The sequence below is a fragment of the Saccostrea echinata genome, unplaced genomic scaffold (assembly GCF_033153115.1).
Source record: "Saccostrea echinata isolate AGI-Se365-2 ecotype Australia unplaced genomic scaffold, CSIRO_AGI_Sech_v1 ptg000042l, whole genome shotgun sequence".
Taxonomy (NCBI): domain Eukaryota; kingdom Metazoa; phylum Mollusca; class Bivalvia; order Ostreida; family Ostreidae; genus Saccostrea; species Saccostrea echinata.
The window spans coordinates 3,089,684-3,111,879 of NW_026889791.1; the positions used below are offsets into that span (position 1 = coordinate 3,089,684).

The 22,196-nt window shown below is 30.6% G+C and overlaps 1 protein-coding gene across 1 annotated transcript; it reads right to left on the reverse strand.

Annotated features, from left to right (window-relative positions):
• Positions 1–7,889: 7,889 nt before the first annotated feature.
• On the reverse strand, positions 7,890–21,593 carry LOC133201032 (slit homolog 3 protein-like). Its single transcript, XM_061336835.1, has 5 exons — positions 21,581–21,593; positions 20,531–20,642; positions 11,863–11,934; positions 10,548–10,619; positions 7,890–8,088 (listed from the first exon to the last, which is right to left on the reverse strand). The coding sequence occupies exons 1-5, from the start codon at positions 21,591–21,593 to the stop codon at positions 7,890–7,892; spliced, it is 468 nt and encodes a 155-aa protein (XP_061192819.1).
• Between the last annotated feature and the right edge of the window lie 603 nt (positions 21,594–22,196).

Here is a 22,196-nt window from a genome sequence, read left to right on the forward strand (position 1 = left end):
CACATACACAAAAGTCTTCGAGAGTAAAGGATTTCAGCAGAGCTGGAGTTAGCAAATTGGCAAAGTCCTTTAGATATCGCAGATTCAGGGCTTCCATTGAAACAAACGTATCCAGAGAAGAGGGTAGCATACACAGAAGTAATGTATTAGGGCTAAAGCAAGATCACTTAGAGAATGAGAAACCTTCCAGACAGGTAGCAGAAGAGAATGAGGAGGTGACAAACAGGAAGTTACAGAGGACAGGAAGGGAACAGATCCAGAGAGTAGAGAGGGGGGGGGGGAACAAGAGACTCCAGACAACAAAAAGATAACAGTTATACAAGAGGTATTACAAATCCTTGCATAATTATCAGGTCTATCAGGTAGGGCAAAGGCAAACTAAAATCAAATCCCCAAAATACTTAAATGTGTCCATTTGAATATGATATTTTCTTTGCTCTCTTTTTCAAGATTTATAAATACAAGTATAATTATGGTATTTAAAAACAGATATATGGTTACACGTAATAATTCTCTTGTTTTTTTCTCAGCTCATGAAGGGAGACGATGCTTATGAAGACAATAACGATGTTGGCTTGTTTGGTGTTGACTATTTTAAGGTAAAATTTATGCTTATTAATTTTTACACCAACTTTTATATGCATTTGATTTGTTTTGTGATGATGAAAAATTCAATTGGTGAGAAAAAAGAAGAGCTTGAGGAAAAATTATTTGAAGGAAAACTAAATATTTGTTTCTGATAAGATAAAATAAATATTGGTAATTTACTGAATAAATTGTTGATTATTTAAAAAATAAAATTATTTTATATAGTCAAAAGTCTAAATAGCTGTTTAAAATAAAACTAAGTTTACTCATACATATAACAACACAGGATATAAATTTGATTCATTGATATGTAAAATAATTATTTAAAAACCCTATCGAGGCCCCACGCTAACACCAAAATGAAGAAAGAAACTTGATTCTAAACTACATTGGGATAATTTCATATTAATGTAAATTATTATGTCGTTGTTATACATACTTTCTAAAGAAAGTTCGGGTATATTGTTGTTATCCTGGTCCGTCCGTCTGTCGCACTATCCTCTTCCTTTCCTACTCTTACGTTTTAAGCAGCAGGCAACTCATCTTTTGGAATATGATTGCTGGTGCCTCAAACATGTGGAAAAAGATTTTGAAATTTTCATTTTCACCCCTTAGGGGCAAAATTGGGGTTAAAAATCAAGTATTTTTCTACAAAAACCTTGTTCCCTGATCTAGCCCCTTTTACATTTTTCACAAAAGCCCATTCATATTTTGGGATACGATTGAGAGTGTCCTGTGTATGTGTAATATTTAGGCTTCGAAATTTCGATTTTCACCCAGGGGGTCGATTGGGGAAGAAAACGACTTTTATCCACAAAAACCTGGTTCCCTGAACTCCTCTTACATTTTTTTGCAGTAGCCAACTCATCTTTTGGAATATGATTGGTGGTGTACCGTAGATGTGCAATAAGTTTTAGAATTTTTATTTTCACCCTAGGGGGTAAAAAAACGTCGTTTTTTCTACAAAAACTTGATACACCGGACTCCTCTTACATTTTTAGCTCACCTGAGTCAAAGGCTTAAGTGAGCTTTTCTGATTAAACTTTGTCCGTTGTCTGTCGTCGTCGTTGGCGTCGTCGTCGTTGTTGTTGTAAACTTTTCACATTTTCATCTTCTTCTCCAGAACTACTGGGCCAATTTCAACCAAACTTGGCACAGAGTATCCTTGGGTGAAGGGGATTCAAGTTTGTTCAAATGAAGGGCCACAAAAATCTGGTTCCCTGAACTCCTTTAACATTTTTTGCAGTAGCCAAATCATCTTTTTTGTGGTGTCCTGTAGACGTGCAATAAGGTTTCAGAATTATGATTTTCACCATGTTGGCCAAAAGGGGGTGGGTGTAGAAATTATTATCAATTTTTTTTCTTACAAAAACTTGGTTCCCCGAACTCCTCTTACATTTTTTCAGAGTAACCAAATCATATTTTGGAATAAGTCTGGGAGTGTGTAGGGCGGGGCCACAATGAACGATCAAAGTTTTACATGGGAATATATAGGAAAAATCTTAAAAAATCTTCTTCACAAGAACAGCAAAGCCATGATTGGTCATATTTATATGGAAGCATCCTCAGATAGTGTAGATTCAAGTTTGATCAAATCATGACCCTCAGGGGTAGGTAGGGGCCACAATGAAAGTTTAAACTTGTAGGAAAAAAGTCACATTTAGTCAAGAAATATGTAAGCATCCTTAGATTCAATTTTCTTCAAATCATACCCTCTCCCTTTTAGGGATAGGCTGGGACCACTTATGCATTTAAGCATTCCAATACTAAACTGATTTTTGCTTTTTTCCTAACCACATTGCTCAGGTGAGCGATGTGGCCCCTGGGCCTCTTGTTCGCAGTAGCCCATTCACATTTTTAAATATGATTCAGATTGTCCTCTAGATGTGCAATATGGTTTCAGAATTTTTCTACAAAAATCTGGTTCCCTGAACTCCTTTAACATTTTTTGCAGTAGCCAAATCATCTTTTTTGTGGTGTCCTGTAGACGTGCAATAAGGTTTCAGAATTATGATTTTCACCATGTTGGCCAAAAGGGGGTGGGTGTAGAAATTATTATCAATTTTTTTTCTTACAAAAACTTGGTTCCCCGAACTCCTCTTACATTTTTTCAGAGTAACCAAATCATATTTTGGAATAAGTCTGGGAGTGTCCTATAGATGTGCATTTAGGTTTCGGAAATTCGATTTTCACCCAGGAGGTGATTTGGGGGTTTGAAACGGATTTTTTTGTAACATTATAGAATTATTGTGGCTTCTTCTCTTGTTACACAAATATGAAGGTGATTACATTTAGAGGTAAAGACCTATGTGCAGGTATTACCTTCTTATGGCAGCATCTAATTGTTCTTGACAAGACATCTTTAAAGATTCACTCTTCAACCAATGATATTTTGTACTAAGTTTGGTTGAATTTGGTCTAGTGTTCTCTCGGAAAAGTTGAAAATGTATCTGCAAACATAGATGGGCATTTATGTACATGTACTCAAATGTAATACGTTTATTACAAATAACTCTGACTTTCTCTTGACTTAGATGGGCTAACAGGATGAAACAATAAATAATGTATAAAAAAAACTTATTTCAAGTGTTAGGCTTACATGCTTAATATTTATTACAAACTTGACAGCAAAATACATAGTTACAAAATATATCAGTAAATAAAATTTTTAAAAAATGAAATTTACGTATAATGAGTTTTTAACATTCCTACAATGACCAAGCTATTTAGAACCTTGTGAAATAATGATACAGAAGATTGTGCTGAACATATTTTATTGATCCCAATATACTTATCTATTCTATGCTACTTTATCTATTATAGGCCTCTGACATGAGATAACAACAAATAATGAACACTTCATCAACTATTAATCAACGTCATAAAATGAAATATTTTAAACACAGACATGAAACACTTCAATGATTAACATCAAATATGAAATAACATGTACTATATTCAGAGAAAAATGACATGTACTCAAATATCAACCTAAAATAAAAAAAAATACACATGTTCTTCAATTATTAACTTATTATCTCATATTGTAACAATTAAAATCTGCAGGTGTAGTGGATTGTTCTCAGTTTCTAGTACCTCCAAGACTACTTCATACAAATCATAGGTATAAAAAATGTATGTAGTATTAGGTAATTCATAGGAAATTGGGAACTTATAATCATTCTCTGATGAAGAAAAAAATCGCCCAAATTTATAAATTGTCTGACTTTGTGATGCTCTTTTTTTAATTAAGAAGAGGACTGTGATTGGTGCTTTGAATTATTTTAGCCATCGAACTATAGAAAAATTGAAAAAGAAATTATTTTACTGATTTATCCGGTCGGGAATTTTATTTGAGGCCTGTAGTATATGATACTTTAGGATCAACATTGCATTTTATGATTTATTACAAGTAATTGAAAATACCTGAAAAGAATGAAATAATTTAGGTTAATATATATACATAGTATTTTTTTTTGTTTTAGACGAAAATTTGATACAACAATAATTTGGGATATGACAGGAAGCACATGGCCGACTATAAAAAATAACATTATTAAAATATAAATTCTATCTTTCAAGTTATTTTTAAAAAAGAAACCCGTTTCATGATCCTAGCGCAGGTCTGTTAGTCCTCCGTATGACACAAACCCTCTTACTTTTTGAGAGCCATTCTCTGTAATGACTTGAAATTTTATATAGGAGCTATGGCACACATAGTCTTAGAATTTCTCTAACTCTCCATGATAAAAGTCTTTCATATTGTAAACTAAAATTAGGTAAAAATTGTGTCATGGTTACCATGGGAATGTGCCCTAAACTTTGAAAAATAACATTTTTCAACATGTTCAGAGTCCCATAATGAACGTTTGCAGCAATGTAAACAAGTAGCAAACTGTTTCCAAAAGTTGAAGGCACGATGTCTTAAATCCTTGATAAACATATGTTTTGGAAATCAACTATTACATAAATTACCATAGAAACTCAAAAATAAAAGCAATTATATGCAATTATATGATGAAATGCAAACAAATAATAAAGATCCTTTTATACGAAGGACGAAATGTGGTATTTCTTACTGTTTGGCAGTGGTTGTCATGTTTTTAATACCCCAAAGGGATTTCAAATGTACTCTCTGTATGTATCTCTGTATGTTTAAATCTGATTCTGTCTTTTAAAACAGCACATTTCTTTCTAAATGGTGATCAATTTTTAAAGGCATTGGTGTGGTCCTAATTTTCACATTTCAAAAAAGTCAAATCAAATTCTTTAATTAGAGCGTTGCTATGGAAATTAGCGGAAAAAAGAATGTATGAAAAGCTGAAAAATATTTAGTTTCCTTTGATACGTACCCTTGTACGTAGATTCCCAAAACGTTTATGATATTTATGAACAAGTAACCTTACTTTCAATTATGACTACCACAGGATCTCTAACTAGATGCAAGAAGCAGCCACATATGTATTAATATTGCCATAAAGTAAACAAAATCGAACATTTTTCCTTCTTGGTAACATAGAAACAGTGTTATTTTCTTCATTATGATATTCAACTTTAGCTCTACAGTGTATCTACAGTGTATCAGGTACCTAGTATTCAAGGTGAGTCAAATAATATGTTTCTTGATTAAAAGGTAACTAAATTATTATAGCAGCAAAAAATCATTTTACACCACTAGTATCTTGTTTACATGGTTACGCTACAAATTAGCTATTAATCCCAATCTTATGTTATCTGTGTTGCAAGATCCTAATGGTTGTATTGGCCAGTTTTGAAGTCCATGTTTTTCCTCAGGATAGTAGGATTAACCAAAACTTAGCAACAACTTTTTTATGGCTACACTGTGTTACCATGGCAACCATGAAAGTTATTTTTTTAAAATAATATACCTTGTGATGTTTCCTTAAGGACAGGTGATACAAAAAAAAAAAAAAAAATGGATGTCTGGATTGTTATATATTTTTGGACCTATTTTAGTTGTGAATGATGCAGATAATAAATTTCTTAAATATTAAGAAATTGTAAACTTTCTATGATGTTAAACTTCTACCATTCTGCAATCATCCTTATTAATCTACATATTTTTTTGTCAATTTAAATCCCATAACTGTGAAACTTTGAATGAAAAATTAAAAACTATATATGCGGTTAAACTGATTCATTTTACTTATATAAACATGATTTAAGTTGTTATTTTCAGAATTATTGATAAAAGTTTGTTTGTATCATCTGTCCTTAAGGTCAAATATTTTTATTGCTTTTCTTGAGCTACTGATTGAGTTTGATCACGTAACACCTATCACTGGTAAAAATTTAGAGTTAATGTACCTATGGTTACCACTTACTAGAGATATATTCTAAAAAGTTTCTTTATAGCATAAGGTGTCATGTTTTGTGAAAATGGTTTGTTTGTTTTTCATAGTCTTTACTAAGGCCAATAAAGGTTCAAAGTAGCCGAAAATATCAATTTTTTAAAAACTTTTCCGACTGTTAACATAGCAACCAAGACACATAGCAACCAAATTTTATTTGATATATGTTTCTTGAACCAAGTTGTAATAGGCATAATGGGCAAAGTTTCATCAAAATCGATGACCATGCGTGGCAAAGAAGTTTAAGTGGTTACAAAGAATAGCTCTGAAGCATTCGTCTTTTGGAATATGATTGGTTGTATCCTGTAGATTTTTAATGAGGTGTTGTAATATTATTTTCACCTTGGGAATCAAAAAACGCCATTTTTCTTAGTAAACCTGGTTCTCAGAACTTTTACTTTCTATTCTAAGCAGTAGCAGATCATTTTTTATAAAAAAAAAAATCTGATTGGTGTTGTCCTGTACGTTAGATGTTCAATAACCTTTCAGAATTGTAAAAAGTAGCATCTGGAGCCATGCATTTGGGAGTCGAAAACGGCGTTTTCAGTTAACTTCTCTTACATTTTATGCAGTAGCCAAATCATCTTTGGAATGATTTGTGGTGTTTTGTCGATAAGCAATGAGATTTCATAATATTCGTTTTCATACAGGAGGTCATTTGGGGTCAAAAATCAATCTTGCACAAAACCATGTTTAGAACTCCTAAATAAAATTTTATGCAGTTGTCAAATCATCTTTTAGAATATCATTTGTGTTGTCTGTGCAGTAAGATTTTTGGAATTTTCATTTTCATCCAGGAGGCCAATTTGGGACCAAAATCAAATTTAATAATCAACCAATTTTTAGACCAATTTATAAGTTTTCATTAATTATGACAAACAAATGTTTTCTGCTGAAAAATTATCTCGGCAAAAATTATTCTATGGTAAATCAAATCTAGGATTTTTTAATTTGATTTGAACCTAAGCGATAAAATCCTGAGTATCAGCTTTCTTACAAAAAAAAAAAAAAAAAAAAAAAAAAAAAAAAAAAAAAAAAACTTCGTTACGCTAAGCACGACACCATACGACTTAATTTCTATATTGCGTTGTCGTGAAAGAGGTTTAAATCCAACAAAAACACGAGGAATCTGAATAAAGACACTTACAAAATATTCTTTGATGGAAAATCTGAGAGTCGTGATCTCATACGACATATGTGAATGTACAAACAGTCTTGCTCTTTTTAATATCATTAAAAAATAAGATTTATTTAACACCCCCCCCCAAAAAAAAAATTTAAAAAACACACGTGTTTTGTTTAAAACCCTTTCTAAGTTTACAGATAATCTCCTCAATAAATCTGAGGAATGTCAAGTAGTTTCAAATGTATTTTGTCTCAAGATTTGTACATGTACAAATTCATATTACAAGTACAAGCGTTTTGTCATTGACAAAGATGTACATGTACAAAATGATACAGGTATTACTGCTAAAGTCAATTAATTCTGCGTACATAATAGAGTTACTCTTACTTGTAATTTGACGGCTCATATCGGCCATCGTATATTACTGATTACTGTACATTATGTTTATTATGGGGCATCGTTTATCGATTGCAAAGGAATTAATTTTTAATCCTCATATACATTTTGAATAATTAATTCCCATAAATTTTCATGATTTATAAACTACGTTAAATCTAAATACGGATTGACTTCATATGTAAAAAAAAATATTGAAATAATTGACATTAATTACAATTGTTTTAAAATTTCTCGTTAAATTTGCATCATTGTTTTTGCAATGATTCCGTAAAACCTTGATTAAGCTTTCAATTATTTCCTCCTGAAGTTGTGAGTTCAACATCAATGTTCAGAGTATACGGAGTGAGAGAGTTAGTCTCTCAGACAGGCAAGATCAAGGATATTGTTATGAACTCGGCGTCAATTTAATGAATAGTGCTAACGTCATTGGAAAGACATGTCAAGTTTGAAACTGAAAGATCAGCAAGGCGTGTTCCTTTCAAGACGCCAGGAGAAAGACATTCTGGATGAGAGCTCCCGTACAATATATCTCTCCTTGATTTCATAAATCTGACAAAGCCTTTCAACTCACAATCACAGTGAAAAGGATTACCATTTATATAACTGGAAGAAAGATGAAATCATAAATGTATAATCATGATTACATTTTAACAATATTCATTCGGTTACATTGATAAATATATTTATTTGAAAAAAGAAAAAAAGTTTTGGTGTGAATAGAAAAAGAGAAATAACAGTAACACTGTTGTCAAACTTTAGTGTGTAGTTTTAATGCTAAATGAAATGAAAGACCATTGATGTGGAATGATTTTTTAGAGTCGTTATACAGAAGCTTGAATCTAAATGGCCAAAATTTTCATGTTGATTCATAATTGAAAATTGGCGCTGATCTCTATCTAGAAAAATAGAAAAATATTTTTTAATTTACTCTACGCCTTTTGAAAAAGTGAGATTAATGTGAATGTCATCTCTTTTGATCTGCATGTTAAAATAGCAGAACTATCGAAAACGTATACAAAAATAAAAAAGCAAAGGGAAAGGCTGAAATATGATGATTGTGTTTGTTTGTATGATTTTAACGTCCCTCTCGAGAATTTTTCACTGATATGGAGACGCCACCAATTGCCAGTGGAGAGCTGCAAATTTTGTCCTATACTCGGCACTTACGGCCATTGAGCAGTGAGGGATCTTTTCGTGCCAGCACCTACTTCGACACGGGACCTCGGTTTATACGGTCTCACCCGAAGCACCGATCTCCACGTCCCACAGTGGGATTCGAACCGGCGACATAAGGATCAACTCCTTACTTCGCGACTCAAGAGCAGACGCTCTAACCACTGCGCCACGCGGGCGACTATGATGATTGTGATTTAATTCTTTATAATTGATAATGTTATCTGTATGATCTATAAATTCTGTCATTTTTGTCATTCCTATTTTGTCTTTCCTATATGTTGCATTGCGACTAAATAACATACAGAAAGAATGTATTAACTTATTATTTATTTATTTTTTTGTTTAACGCCCCCTCGAGAATTTTTCACTCATATGGAGACGCCACCACTTGCCGGTCGAGGGATGCAAATTTAGACCTATACTCGGCACTCAGGGCCATTGAGCAGTGGGGGATCTTTTTTGTGCCAGCTCTTACTGCGACAGGGGACCTCAACTCCACGTCCCGCAGTGGGATTCGAACCCGCGACGTAATGATCATCTCCTTACTCCGCGACTCTAGAGCAAACGCACTAACCATTGAGCCACGCGGGTGAGGAAAGGATTTTTAAAATTATCAGAATAGATAGATTTAGATATAATAGTGCAAGATTTGTGTTTTATCAAGTCTTATGAATTTATGGCACAGACAACGGCTCTTTTTTTGTTTAACGATAAGGAGATGGAATAGTAAGGATTTTTTTTAGAGGAAGTAATAGTCGAATGTATGTTTTCTGTATTTTTTTTTAAATGTATTTTTTTTAAAGATTTCAGAGCTGCTGTGGGACTTCGTAATTTGTTTCAAAAAATTATTTTTCTTCGAGGAAGAGGAGACTTTTTTTCATTCTTATTTTTTTAGTACAATATCTTTTAAATCTTGGTAATATTTTTGGAAATGATAATATACTTTAAAAAAATTATGGATACAGACATGCAGAAAAGAAAAGAGGAAAAAAAAATTGTTCTTATTTTTTAAATACAATATATTTTATTTCTTAGTTATATTTTTGTCAATAATACTATATTTGAAATAATAATGGACACAAACATGCAGCAAAGAAGAGATTAATTCCCTTCAAAGTCAATTTAAGCCTCATCAGTTATTATTTTTACTCTGTGAAGAAAAAAAAGAATTTTCACTATAAAATATTTACTCCAAAATTTAACAAACTGTAAAACAGTAAAAAAAAACGGATTAAATGATGTAATATAACGAAAATAAACACACTATATTACAATATCTAATTCTCACTTCTCCATTATTGTAAAGATCTATCAAAGGACAACGAAACATATGAAGTCATCTTTCAATTTTCATCTTGGATTTTAAAATCACTATAAATCAAACTTGAAATCTCTCACTAAAAATATTAAAAATATTTACTTCAAACTTATCATACTGTAAAACAGAGTGCAAAAAAAACCTTTTATGGTGCTTAGTTTTACGAAAATAAGCGCACTAGGTAACAATGTATATTTCTCATTTCTCTGTTATTGTAGAGGTCTATCAAAGAAAAAAAAATATGTGAAGCAATCTTCAATATGCATCTTGGATTTCGAAATATAAAAGTCCACTCATCATTATTTAATCTGACTCCCTTTCCCCAGAGCTATAGTCACTATGAATCTTTTTATAAATGTAATGTTCTTAATAAACACATCCTTAATTAATGATATATTATGCTTACATATCCCTGTCTTTTAGGTTACAGTTCGGAAAATTTATATTGAAAGAATTAAAACGATAACATGAAAAACTCAAATTTGGAATTAATTGTTGAATTCAAAACAGTGATAAAAGAGTTCTTTAATTGATTCACAGTAATCCAAGTTAGAAATTCTAGACTTACAGAATCGATAAACTTGTCAGACCATTAAATGCATTCTCTTGTATTGTAGTTATGCTGTTGTTGGATAGATATCTAATGTAAATGGAGAGAAAAAAGACGCAAGTAAGTACTAGTTCTGTTTTAAATACTCAATGTTTATCTATCTAGAGAAAGAGAAAAAAAATATTTTCCTCTACAAGTTTAGAAGGTGAGATGAACAAGTTTGTGCAATTAATGTTAATGAAAATTACTTTGAATGTCTTTTCTGTTGATCTGCATTTTGATAAAAAGTGGAACTAGTAAAAGAACTCATCTCATACTAAAATATGTAGATGGCAAAGGCAAAGACTGAATTACTATGATTGTGATTTAATTCAAAATGTGATAAATGTTATATGTATGCTCTATCAATTCTGTCATTTTTGTTATTCCTATTTGTTTGTTGGTGTATATTGTATTACGATTAGGGTAACTTGTAGAATATGAATTTTATCAAATCATTAGAATACATAGAAATAGCTATAATTAATTACACAAGTTCCTCGTATTTTTTATTGCCGATATTGAGATGGAAAAGGTAAAAAAAAAATTGTCCATGAAGCAATCGCTCAATGTATGTTTTCTCTGTTTTTTCAAAATAGATATATTTTTGTATATAAGAAGATGGTGCTATCACAAATCTCCGTAAAATGTTTAATCCTTATTTAGAAATACCATATCATTTATGTTTTAGCAATTTTTTTTTTCAATTCTAAACTACTTGGTAACTTAGGGACAAAAGCATACAGAAAATAAGAGATTAAAGCACTTCAATGTCAAGCCTAACATTTGAATTTTATAACCCTATAAAGAAAAATTTGGAATGCCTCACTATAAAATATATTTACTTAAAACTTTTCAAATTGTAAAACAGAGTAAAGATGAGTCTTTTATGAGGCTTATTATTACGGAAATAAGCACAATATTTATAAATTTTTCATTTCTTCTTCATTTTAAAGATTTATCTAAGAAAAAAAGCATGTGCAGCCATCTTTGAATGTGCATTTTTGATTATAGAATATCATGCATTTACTTTTTCGTCTCTTAATCCTCAGAGCCTAAACCACTATTAATCTTTCTATAAATGTAAGGTCCTTTATCATAATCCACCCTTAATTGATTAAGTATAATGTTACATATAACTGTCTTTGAGGATACAGTCTGGAACATTTGTGTTGAATGAATTATGCCGATAGCGTGAAAAACTCAAATTTGGAAATAGAAGTTGAATTGAAAGCAGTGATAAAAGAGTTCTTTATTGATTCAGAGTAATTTAAATTAAAAATTCTTTACTTACAGACTCGATAGACTTGACAGACCATTAAATGCATTTCCTTCTATTGCGGTTATGCGGTTGAATGATAGACCTCTAATGTAAATGTAGAGGAAATATAAATAATATAAATGAGTACTTTTCTGGTTTATAAATTCAATGTTTATCTATCTAGAGAAAGAGAAAAAATATTTTATTTCACTCTACACCTTTTAAAAGATGAGATTACTAAGTTTATGCAATTAATACACAATTTTATGTTCTTTGAATGAACATTAGTGTGAATGTTATCTCTTTTGCTCTGCATTTTGATAAACCAGTAGAAATATCAAAAAGTTATCTCATAAAAAATGGATGGCAAAATCAAAGGCTACATTATTACTGTTGTAATACCTAACGATTGCTTATGTTATCTGCATGCTCTATATAATCCGGATGGCCCCCGAATTTCTTAATAAATTACTGATAATAAAAAAAAATCCAAAAGTCTTTTAAAAGTTGGTAACAAGTTCTTCTTATGAAACATATCATATTTCTTCTTATTTGTTTGTAAAATAAATTTAAGAGGACTTGGATTTTGCATAATCATGAAAAAACGGTAAGAAGGTCAGTATTTTCAACATTCTTACGTTCTACAAAATACGAGCGCCTGAATATACCAGAAAGATATTTTGTCATTTAAGAATATTACATATGCACTTTCTTTGTTTAAAATATCTTTGTGGTACTTTGGGTTGCTCTTGCTTGCAGGTGTCATATAACAGTATTTCGGTTGAGGTTCACGTCAAAACATGGCTGACACATAAGAAATATATGTAGCCATCATTCATTGTCCATCTTGAATATCTAAATATCAAACATGTACTTATTCGTCTCTCAATCTGACTCCCTATCTCCAGATTTTCATACCAATTGTTAGGCCTTTGTTTTGATACTAAACTTGACTACGGAATGTTACGTCTACTTGATAAATACATAGAGCTAACGGCGGGTGCGACCGGTCAACAGAGGATGCTTACTCCTCATAGGCACCTGATCCCACCTCTGGTATTTCCGGGTGTCCGTGTCCAGATTTGTGTAGTTTGTTGATTTTTTGAGGTGAGATCGGTCACTGTTCGTTATCTTTACCTTTTTTCATTACAATCACTACGAATCTCTTTATCAATGTAATATCTTTAATCAACACGCATACTTAATTGATATGAAGAAAAATAAATATAATATTGATATTCCTGTTTTTTAGGATACAATTTAGAACATTTATATTGAAAGAATTAAAACGATAACACGAAAAACTCAAATTTGGAATATCTGAATTACTTCAGTGAAAAAAGTAATTCACAGGAAAAAGATTCACAGAAATCTAAGTTAGAAATTCTATACTTACAGATACCGTAGACTAGACAGACTATTAAATGCATTCTCCTGTATTGTGGTTATGCTGTTGCCGGAAAGACCTCTGTAAATGTACAGAACAAAGACAAAGTAAGTACTTGTTCTGATTTAGATTTAATGTTTATCTATCTAGAGAAAGAGAGAAAAAAATTTATTTGGCTCGAAACATTTTGAAAAGATGAGATTAACAAGTTTGTGCAATTAATGCACGTATTTTTTATGTTCATTTTAACAAAAATTAGTGTGATTGTCATCTCTTTGATTTGCATTTTGATGAACAAGCAGAACTGTCAAAACTTTCTCTCATAAAAAATAGATGATAAAGGCAAATACTGAGATAAAATAATGGTGATTTTGTTCTGAATAATTAATAATGTTATCTGTACTCCCTATTAATTGTGCCAGTTTTGTAATTCCTATTTCATTGTTAGTGTATGTTGCATTACGAATATGATAATATAGAGTATGAAATTTTTAAATTAATACAATACATAGAATTTAATAGAATAGTGCTATATTTGTATTCTATCAAGTTTATGAATTTATGCAGGAAATGTAACTCGTCTATCTTCATCGCCGATAAAGAAATGGAATATTAAGGGGGTTTTTGTGGCGGAAGTAAATGTTGAAATATATGGGTTTTTTTTTTTTCAAATAGAAATGTTTTCTTAAGAATTCAGTGCTATCTTGGGACTTCGTACTTTGTTTTTAAAAATTCATATTTCTTTGGAAGGGGGATTTGTTAATCTTTTTAAGGAATAAAATATTTTTTTTTATCTCCCAGAAATATTTTTGTCAATAGTAATATACGTGGCAAAATGATGAACAAAAGTAATATGTAGAAAAGAAAAGATTAAAGTGCTTCAAAGTCAAGCCTAATCTTTTGAATTGTTTGACCCTTTAAAGAAAAACTCGGAATATATCACTTTCAAATATTTACTTCAAACTAAACAAACTGTAAAACAGAGTAAAGAAGAGTGTTTTCTGATGTTTATTATTATGGAATAAGAACACTATATAACAATTTATATTTCTCATTTTTCTGTAATTGTAGAGATCTATCAAAGAAAAATTAAACATGTGTAGCTATCTTGTAATGTGCGACTTAGATTTAAAAATATCCTACGTCTATTTATTCGTCTCTCAGTCTGACTCCCTATCCCTAAAGCTACAATCACTATGATTCTTTTTTATAAATTTATTTTTAATGAACACACATCAAAAATTGATGAAGTATAATGCTGGCATATTTTTAAAGATACAGTTTGAAGCAATTAGCTTGAAACAGCTAAACCGATATCATGAAAAACAAAAATCTTGAACTGAAGAATTTAAACAGTGATCAAAGAATTCTTTGATTTATTCACAGTAATCTAAGTCAAAACTCTTTACTTACAGACGTGTTAGACTTGTCAAACCATTAAATGCATTCTCCTGTATGCTGCTTATGTTGTTGCCGGATAGATAACTGTTGTAAATGGAGAGAAAAAGACACAAGTAAGTGTATATTATGATTTATATATTTAATGTTTAATAATTAGCCAGCAAAGGCATAGACTGAAATAAAGTGCTTGTAATTTCCATTCCGAATAATTGATAATGTTTTCTGCATGCTCTATACATTCTGTCATTTTTGTCATTCCTATTTGTTCGTCGGTGTTTGTTATGGTGCAAAACAAATATGATATTTGCTCGCGTGGCGCAGTGGTTAAAGCGTTTGCTCCAGAGTCGCAGAGTAAGGAGTTGATCCTTACCTCGCGGGATCGAATCCTACTGCGGAACGTAGAGACCGGTCCTTCGGATGAGATCGTATAAACCGAGGACCCATTTCGAAGTAGGTGCTGGCACAAAAAAGATCCCTGATTGCTCAATAGTCCTGAATGCCGAGTATAGGTCCAAAATTTGCAGACCTCCATCGGCAAGTGTTGGCGTCTCAATATGAGTAAAAATTCTCGAAAAAGACGTTAAACAAACAAACAGACAAACGACTATTATAACAGAGTATTATTTTTTTAAATCATTAGAATAAATAGAATTAGATACAATAGTGCAAGATTTGCATTCTATCAAGTCTGATGAATTCATTGCATAAGTAACTCGTCTTTTTTCATAGTCGATAAAGTGGTGGAATAGTAAAGGTATTTTATGGTAAAGTAATCTTTCAATGTGTATTTTCTGTATGTAGATATATTTTCTTACGAATCCAGTGGTATAATGGGTCTTCGTAATGTGTTTTTAAAAGTACTTTTTTTTGGGGGGGGGGGGTAAGTCTTATTTTAGGGATACAATGTCATATCTTAGCAATATTTTTGTCAGTAATAATAAACGTGGCAAAAATGATATACAAGATCATGCAGAAAAGAAATGATCAAAGCTCCTCAAAGTCAAACCTAATCATTTTAATTTTTTGACCCTTTAAAGAAAAACTTGAAATCTATCACAATGCAATAGTTACTTCAAACTGAACAAACTGTAAAACAGAGAAAGGAAAAGTCTTTTATGGTGCTTAGTTTTACAGAAATAAGCAAACTATATAACGATTTACACGTCTCATTTATCTGTCATTGTAGAGATCTCTCAGTCTGACTCCCTATCCCTAAAGCTACAATCACTGTGATTTTTTCCCCATAAATTTAATATTCCTAATTAACACACATCAAAATCTGATGAAGTAGAATGTTTACTTATTGTATCTAAAGATACAGTTTGCAGCAATTAGCTTGAAAGAATAAAAACGATATCATGAAAAACTCAAATTTGAATTTCATACAGTGATCAGAGAGTTTTTTGATTTATTCACAGTAATGCATGTAAGAAATTCTTTACTTACAGACGTGTAAGACTTGTCAAACCATTAAATGCATTCTCCTGTATGCTCGTTATGCTGTTGTCGGATAGATCTCTAATGTAAATGTGGAGAGAAAAAAAACACAAGTAAATACTTGTAAATAATAATAAATAAATAAATAATAAATGTTTAATTGTGTAGAGTAAGAGAAAAAAAAAATACTCTACACGTTGAGAAGGTGAGATTTTGTGCAATTAATGCTCAATTTAATGTTCAGTTCATGAAAATTAGTGTGAATGTCATCTCTTTTGACAAACTAGATGAACTATCAAATACATCTCATAAAAAATATATAGCGAAGACAAAGAATGAAATACAATGATAGTAATTTTAATTCCGAATAATTGATAAGTTATCTGTATGCTCTATACATTCTGTCATTTGTTTCATTCCTATTTGTTTGTCAGTGTATGTTGCATAACGACTTTGAAAACAAATATTATGGAAGTTTTAAATCACTAGAAGACACAGAATTAAATAGAAGAGTGCAATATTTGTATTCTATCAAGTGTTATGAATTTATAGAACAAGTAAGTTGTCTTTTTTCAAAGCCAATAACGTTGTGGAATAGTACATAAGGGTATTTTGTGGTGAATTATTTTCTGTGTTTTTCAAAAAAGATATATTTTCTTAAGAACTTAGTGCTACCATGGGTTTTCCTAATATGTTTTTAAAATTCATTTTTCTTGGGGAAAGGGGAGAAATTTTTAAATCTTATTTTAGGAATAATATCTTATCAAAATTTCTGTCAATAATAATATAAGTTGTAAAATAATGGACAAAAGAATTCAGAAAAGAAAAGATTAAAGTGCTGCGAGGCCTAATCATTTTAATTTCTTTACCCTAAAGAAAAACGTGGATTATATCACTGTAAAATATTTTATACAAAATTAACAAACTGTAAAACAGAGACAGGAAAAATCTTTTGATTCTTAATTTTACGAAAATAAGCACACTATGTAATGATTTACATTTCTAGGGGGTTTTTTTCATTGTAGAGATTTTTCAACGAGGAACATGTGTAGCCATATTTTAATGTGCATCTTTGATTCAAAATATCTGACATCCTCCCTCAGTCTGACTCCTAATCGTTAGAGCTACAATCACTTTGAATCTTTAAATGAATGTTATATTCTTCAATTTATTTAGCAACCATCCTAATTCATGAAGTATAATGCTTATAAATTACTGTATTTTAGGATGCAGTTTGGAACATTTATAGTGAAAGAATTAAAGCGATAATGTGAAAAAGTTCAAATTTTTAAATGTTGAATCCAAGCGGCGATAAAAGGATATCTTTAATTGATTCGCAATAATCTAAGTTAGAAATTCTATACTTACAGTCTCGATAGATTTGATAGCCTATTAAATTCAACCTCATGTATGCAGGTTATACTGTTGTCAGATAGATCTCTAAATAAATGTAGAGAAAAGCGAAATAAGAAACAATTAAGAATGTTTTTTGGTTTACATATTCAATGTCTAGAAAAAGAATTTTATCATTGACTCTACTCATTTTACAAAGTTTAGATTAACAAGTTTGTGCAATTAATGCACAATGTTCTATTGGTTTTAATGAAAATAAGTGTGAATGTCATCTCGTTTGATCTGCATTTCGATAACCAAGCGGAACTATCAAAAACTTTCTCATAAAAGTATAGCTAGCAAAGGCGTAGATATAAAATGATTGTTACAGTAAATTCCTATAACTGACAATGTTATCTGTATGCTCCATAAATTCTGTCATTTTTATCAATCCTTTTTGTTCCTCAGTGTATGTTGCATAACGATTTTGAAAACAAAGAGTATGATATTTTTTAATCATAAGAAAGCACACAATTATATAGAATAGTGCAAGATTCATATTCTGTTAAGACTTGTAAATTATTGGCACAAGGTAGTTTTTTTCAGTGTCGATAAAGAGATAAAAAAAGTACGTAAGTGTTTTTGTGGATGAAGTAATCGTTCAATGTATGTTTTCTGTATGTTTTTCAAAACGGATATATTTTCTTAAGAATTCAGTGCTATCATGGTTTTTCGTAATATGTTTTTAAACAAATCATTTTCGTAGGGTAGGGGAGAAATTTTCCTTCAAAGCCAAGCTTACATAATGTAATCATTTGAATTTTTGACCTTATAAAGTAAAACTTAGAATCTATCACTATGAAATATTTAGTACAAACTTTATAAGCTATATAACAAAGAAAGGAAGAGTCTTTTATGATGCTTAGTCTTACGGAAATAAGCATAGTATATAACGATTTATATTTCTCATTTCTCTGTCATTGTAAAGATTTATCAAAGAGAAAACATATGTAGCCATCTTTCAATGTGCATCTTGGATTTAAAAATATTCTACTGTCTACTTATTCCTCTCTCAGTCTGCCTCCCAATTTTCAATCACTATGAATCCTTTTATGAATGTAATATCTTAAAATTCTTTACCAAGAAACATCCTAATTGATGAAGTATATTGGTTACATATTACTGTACATATTACTGTATTTAATGATACAAATTGGGGCATTTATCTTGAAAGTATTAAAACAATATCACGGAGAACTCAGAATGGGAAATGTTGAATTTAAGACGGTGATGAAAGAGTTGTTTGATTCAGTAATCTAAGTTAGAAATCCTATACTTACAGGCGCAATAGACATGACAGACCATTAAATGCATTCTCTTGTATTGTGGATATGTTGTTCCCGAATAGACCTCTAATGTAAATGAAGAGAAAAAAAAACACTGAAAGATATATAATGCTTACATATTCCTGTCTTTTAAGATATAGCTGGTAACAGTTATATTGAAAGAATTGAAATAATAATATGAAAAACTGAAATTTGGAATTTCAGAATTTAAATCAGTGAGTTTTCGAATTCCAAATTCCAAATAATTATATTTCTCATTTATCTTTCATTGTAAAGATCGATCAAAGAAAAAATATATATAACCTTGATCCAATGCACATCTTGGATATTGAAAGATAGCGATCTTTCAATCGTATCTTGGATATTTAAATATCATACATATACTTATTCACCTCTAAATCGGACTAACTATCCTCAGAGCTACAATCACTATGAATCTTTTTATGATTGTAATATTCTTAATCAAAATACATCCTTAAATGATGATATATAATGCTTAAATATTCCTGTCTTTTAAGATATAGCTGGGAACATTTATATTGAAAGAATTAAAACAATGATATGAAAAACTGAAATTTGGAATTTCTGAATTTAAATCAGTGAAAAAGAGTTATTTGACTGGTTCATAGTTATCTGTCTGAATATCTATACTTACAGATACCATAGACTTGACAGACCATTGAATGCATTCTCATGTATTGCTGTTATCCTGTTGTCGGATAGATCTCTAATGTAAGTGTAGAGAAAAAAAGGCACAGGTAAGTACTTTTTCAGATTTATAGATTCAACGTTTATTTATATACTAATAGAAAAAGAGAAAAAAAATTTATTTTACTCTACATATTTTGAAAAGGGAGAAAAACAAGTTTTTGGAATTCATGCACAATTTTATGTTCTTTTAATGAAAATTAGTGCAAATGTCAAAGACATTGACAGAAATGAAATAATTGTAATTTTAATTTTGAATAATTGATAATGTTTTCTGTATTCAATATAAATTATGTCATTCCTATTTGTTTTATGGGTGTATGTTGCATCACAAATTTGATAGCATAAGTATGACATTTTTCAGTTAATATAATATATAGAATTAGATAGAATAGGGCAAGTCTTTTAAATTCTTTGCACAAGTAATTCGTCTTTTTTCATAACCGATAAAGAGATCGAATAGTTAGGGTTTTTTGTATATGAAGTAATCGTTCAATGTATGTTTTCTGTATGTTTTTCAAAATAAATATATTTTCCTAAGAAATCCATGCTATCATGGGTCTTCGTAATCTATACTTAAAAATGCATTTTTCTTTGGGGTGGAAAGAATGTTTTTAATCTTATTTAAGGAATGCAATATCTACTAATTTTTTGTCAATAATAATATATGTGGTAAAATAATGTACACAAACATGCAGAAAAGAATAGATTAAAGTGCTTCAAAGTCAAGCCTTACATTTGAATTATTGATCCTATAAAGATCTAGCAAAGGAAAAAAAACGTGTAGCTTTAAATGTGCATCTTGGACGTTGCAATATTATACGTGTACTTAATCATCTTTCAGTCTGACCCCCTATCCCTAAAGCTACAATCACTATGTTTCTTTCTATAAATATAATATGCTTAATCAACAAATAACCTTAACTGATGAAGTATAATGCTGACATATTACTGCATTATAATCACAGATTGGAGAACTTATCTTGCAAGAATTGAAACAATATCATGAAAAACTCAAAGCTAAAAATGTTGAATTTAAAACAGTGATCGATATATTTACAGTAATCTAACTTACAACTTCTTTACTTACAGACGCAATAGACTTGACAGACCATTAAATGCATTCTCCTCTATCGTGGATATGCTGTTCCCGAATAGGCCTCTAATGTAAATGTAGAGAGAAAAGACGTTAAGTAATTGTTCTGGTTTATATGTTCAATGTTTAACTATCAAGAGATAGTTAAAATATTTTATTTGACTCAACACTTTCAGAATGTGAGATTAACTAATTTCAGCTATTCATGCACAATGTTATGTTCTTTCTAATGAAAATTAGGGTGAATGTCATTTCTTTTGAATTGCATTTTGATAAAACAAGCTGAACTATCAAAAACTTTTCTCATGGAAAAACAGATTGCAAAGGCAAAGATTGGAGTGAAATGATTGTAATTTTAATTCCGAATAATTGATAAAGTTATCTGTGTGCTCTATGAGATAGTAAGGTGTCCGTCCGTCTGTCTGTCTGTCTAGCTGTCTGTCTGTCTGTAAACAATTTTTCAAAATGCTACCCCTCCTACAGTTGTAGTGTGATTTCAATATAACTTGGCACACAAGTAGACTAGACTATGATACACAATTCTGTATATTGATTTTTGATTTCAATGAACGGCTTTGCCATGGTTACTAAAGATAGAAATTTCTGTGAAACTCTTTTAAAACCCAACTTCTCCTACAGTTTTGGTCTAATTTCTCTATAACTTGGCACACAAGTAGACTACACTAAGATACAAAATTCTTTATATCGATTTTTGATTTCAATGAACGGTGTTGCCATTGTTACTAAAAATAGAAATTTCCTTGAAATACTTTCAAAATGCTACTCCTCCTACAGTTTTGATCTGATTTCAGTATAACTTGGCATACAAGACATTAAGATACAAAATTGTCTCTATTATTTTTTGATTTTGTTTGAATAATGTTGTCATGGTTACTAAAATTGAAATTTCTGTAAAATTCTTTTAAAAGGCTACTCCTCCTACAGTTTTAGTCTGGTTGCAATAAATCTTGCCACAAAAAGAGACTACGCCAAGGATCATTATTCTACGTATTGTTGTTGCAAATTTTCAAGTCCAAGTGATACTTTTATCTTCCATTGTTATAAGTACAAACCAGTAGGGCTACAGTCTCGTCAGAGGCTTCTGGTTGTCATTCCTATTTGTTTTTTTTCGGTGCATGTTGCATAACGACTATGATAACATAGAGTATGAAAATTTTAAAATAATATATAACATAGAATTAAATAGAATAGTGCAAGATTTGTATTCTATGAAGTCTTAGGAGTTTATGGTACATGCAAGTAATTCGTCTTTTTTCATTGTTAATAAAGAGATGGAATAGTAAGCATTTTTGTGGATGAAGTAATCATGCATTGTAAGTTTTGTGTATGTTTTTCAAAATAGAAACTCTATACTTACAGACGTGTTAGACTTGACAGACCATTAAATGAATTCTCCTGTATTGTGGTTATTCTGTTGCCAGATAGATCTCTAATGTAAATGAAGAGAAAAAAGACGCACGTAAATGCATGTTTTGGTTTATGCAGTGAACGTTTATCTACTAGTATATATTTAAAGAGAAAAACTATTTTACTCTACACGTTCAGAATGTGAGATAAATAAATTTGTGCAATTAATGCATAATGTAATGTTCTTCTTAATAGATTTTAATTTAAGTGTGAAAGTCATCTATCTCTGTTG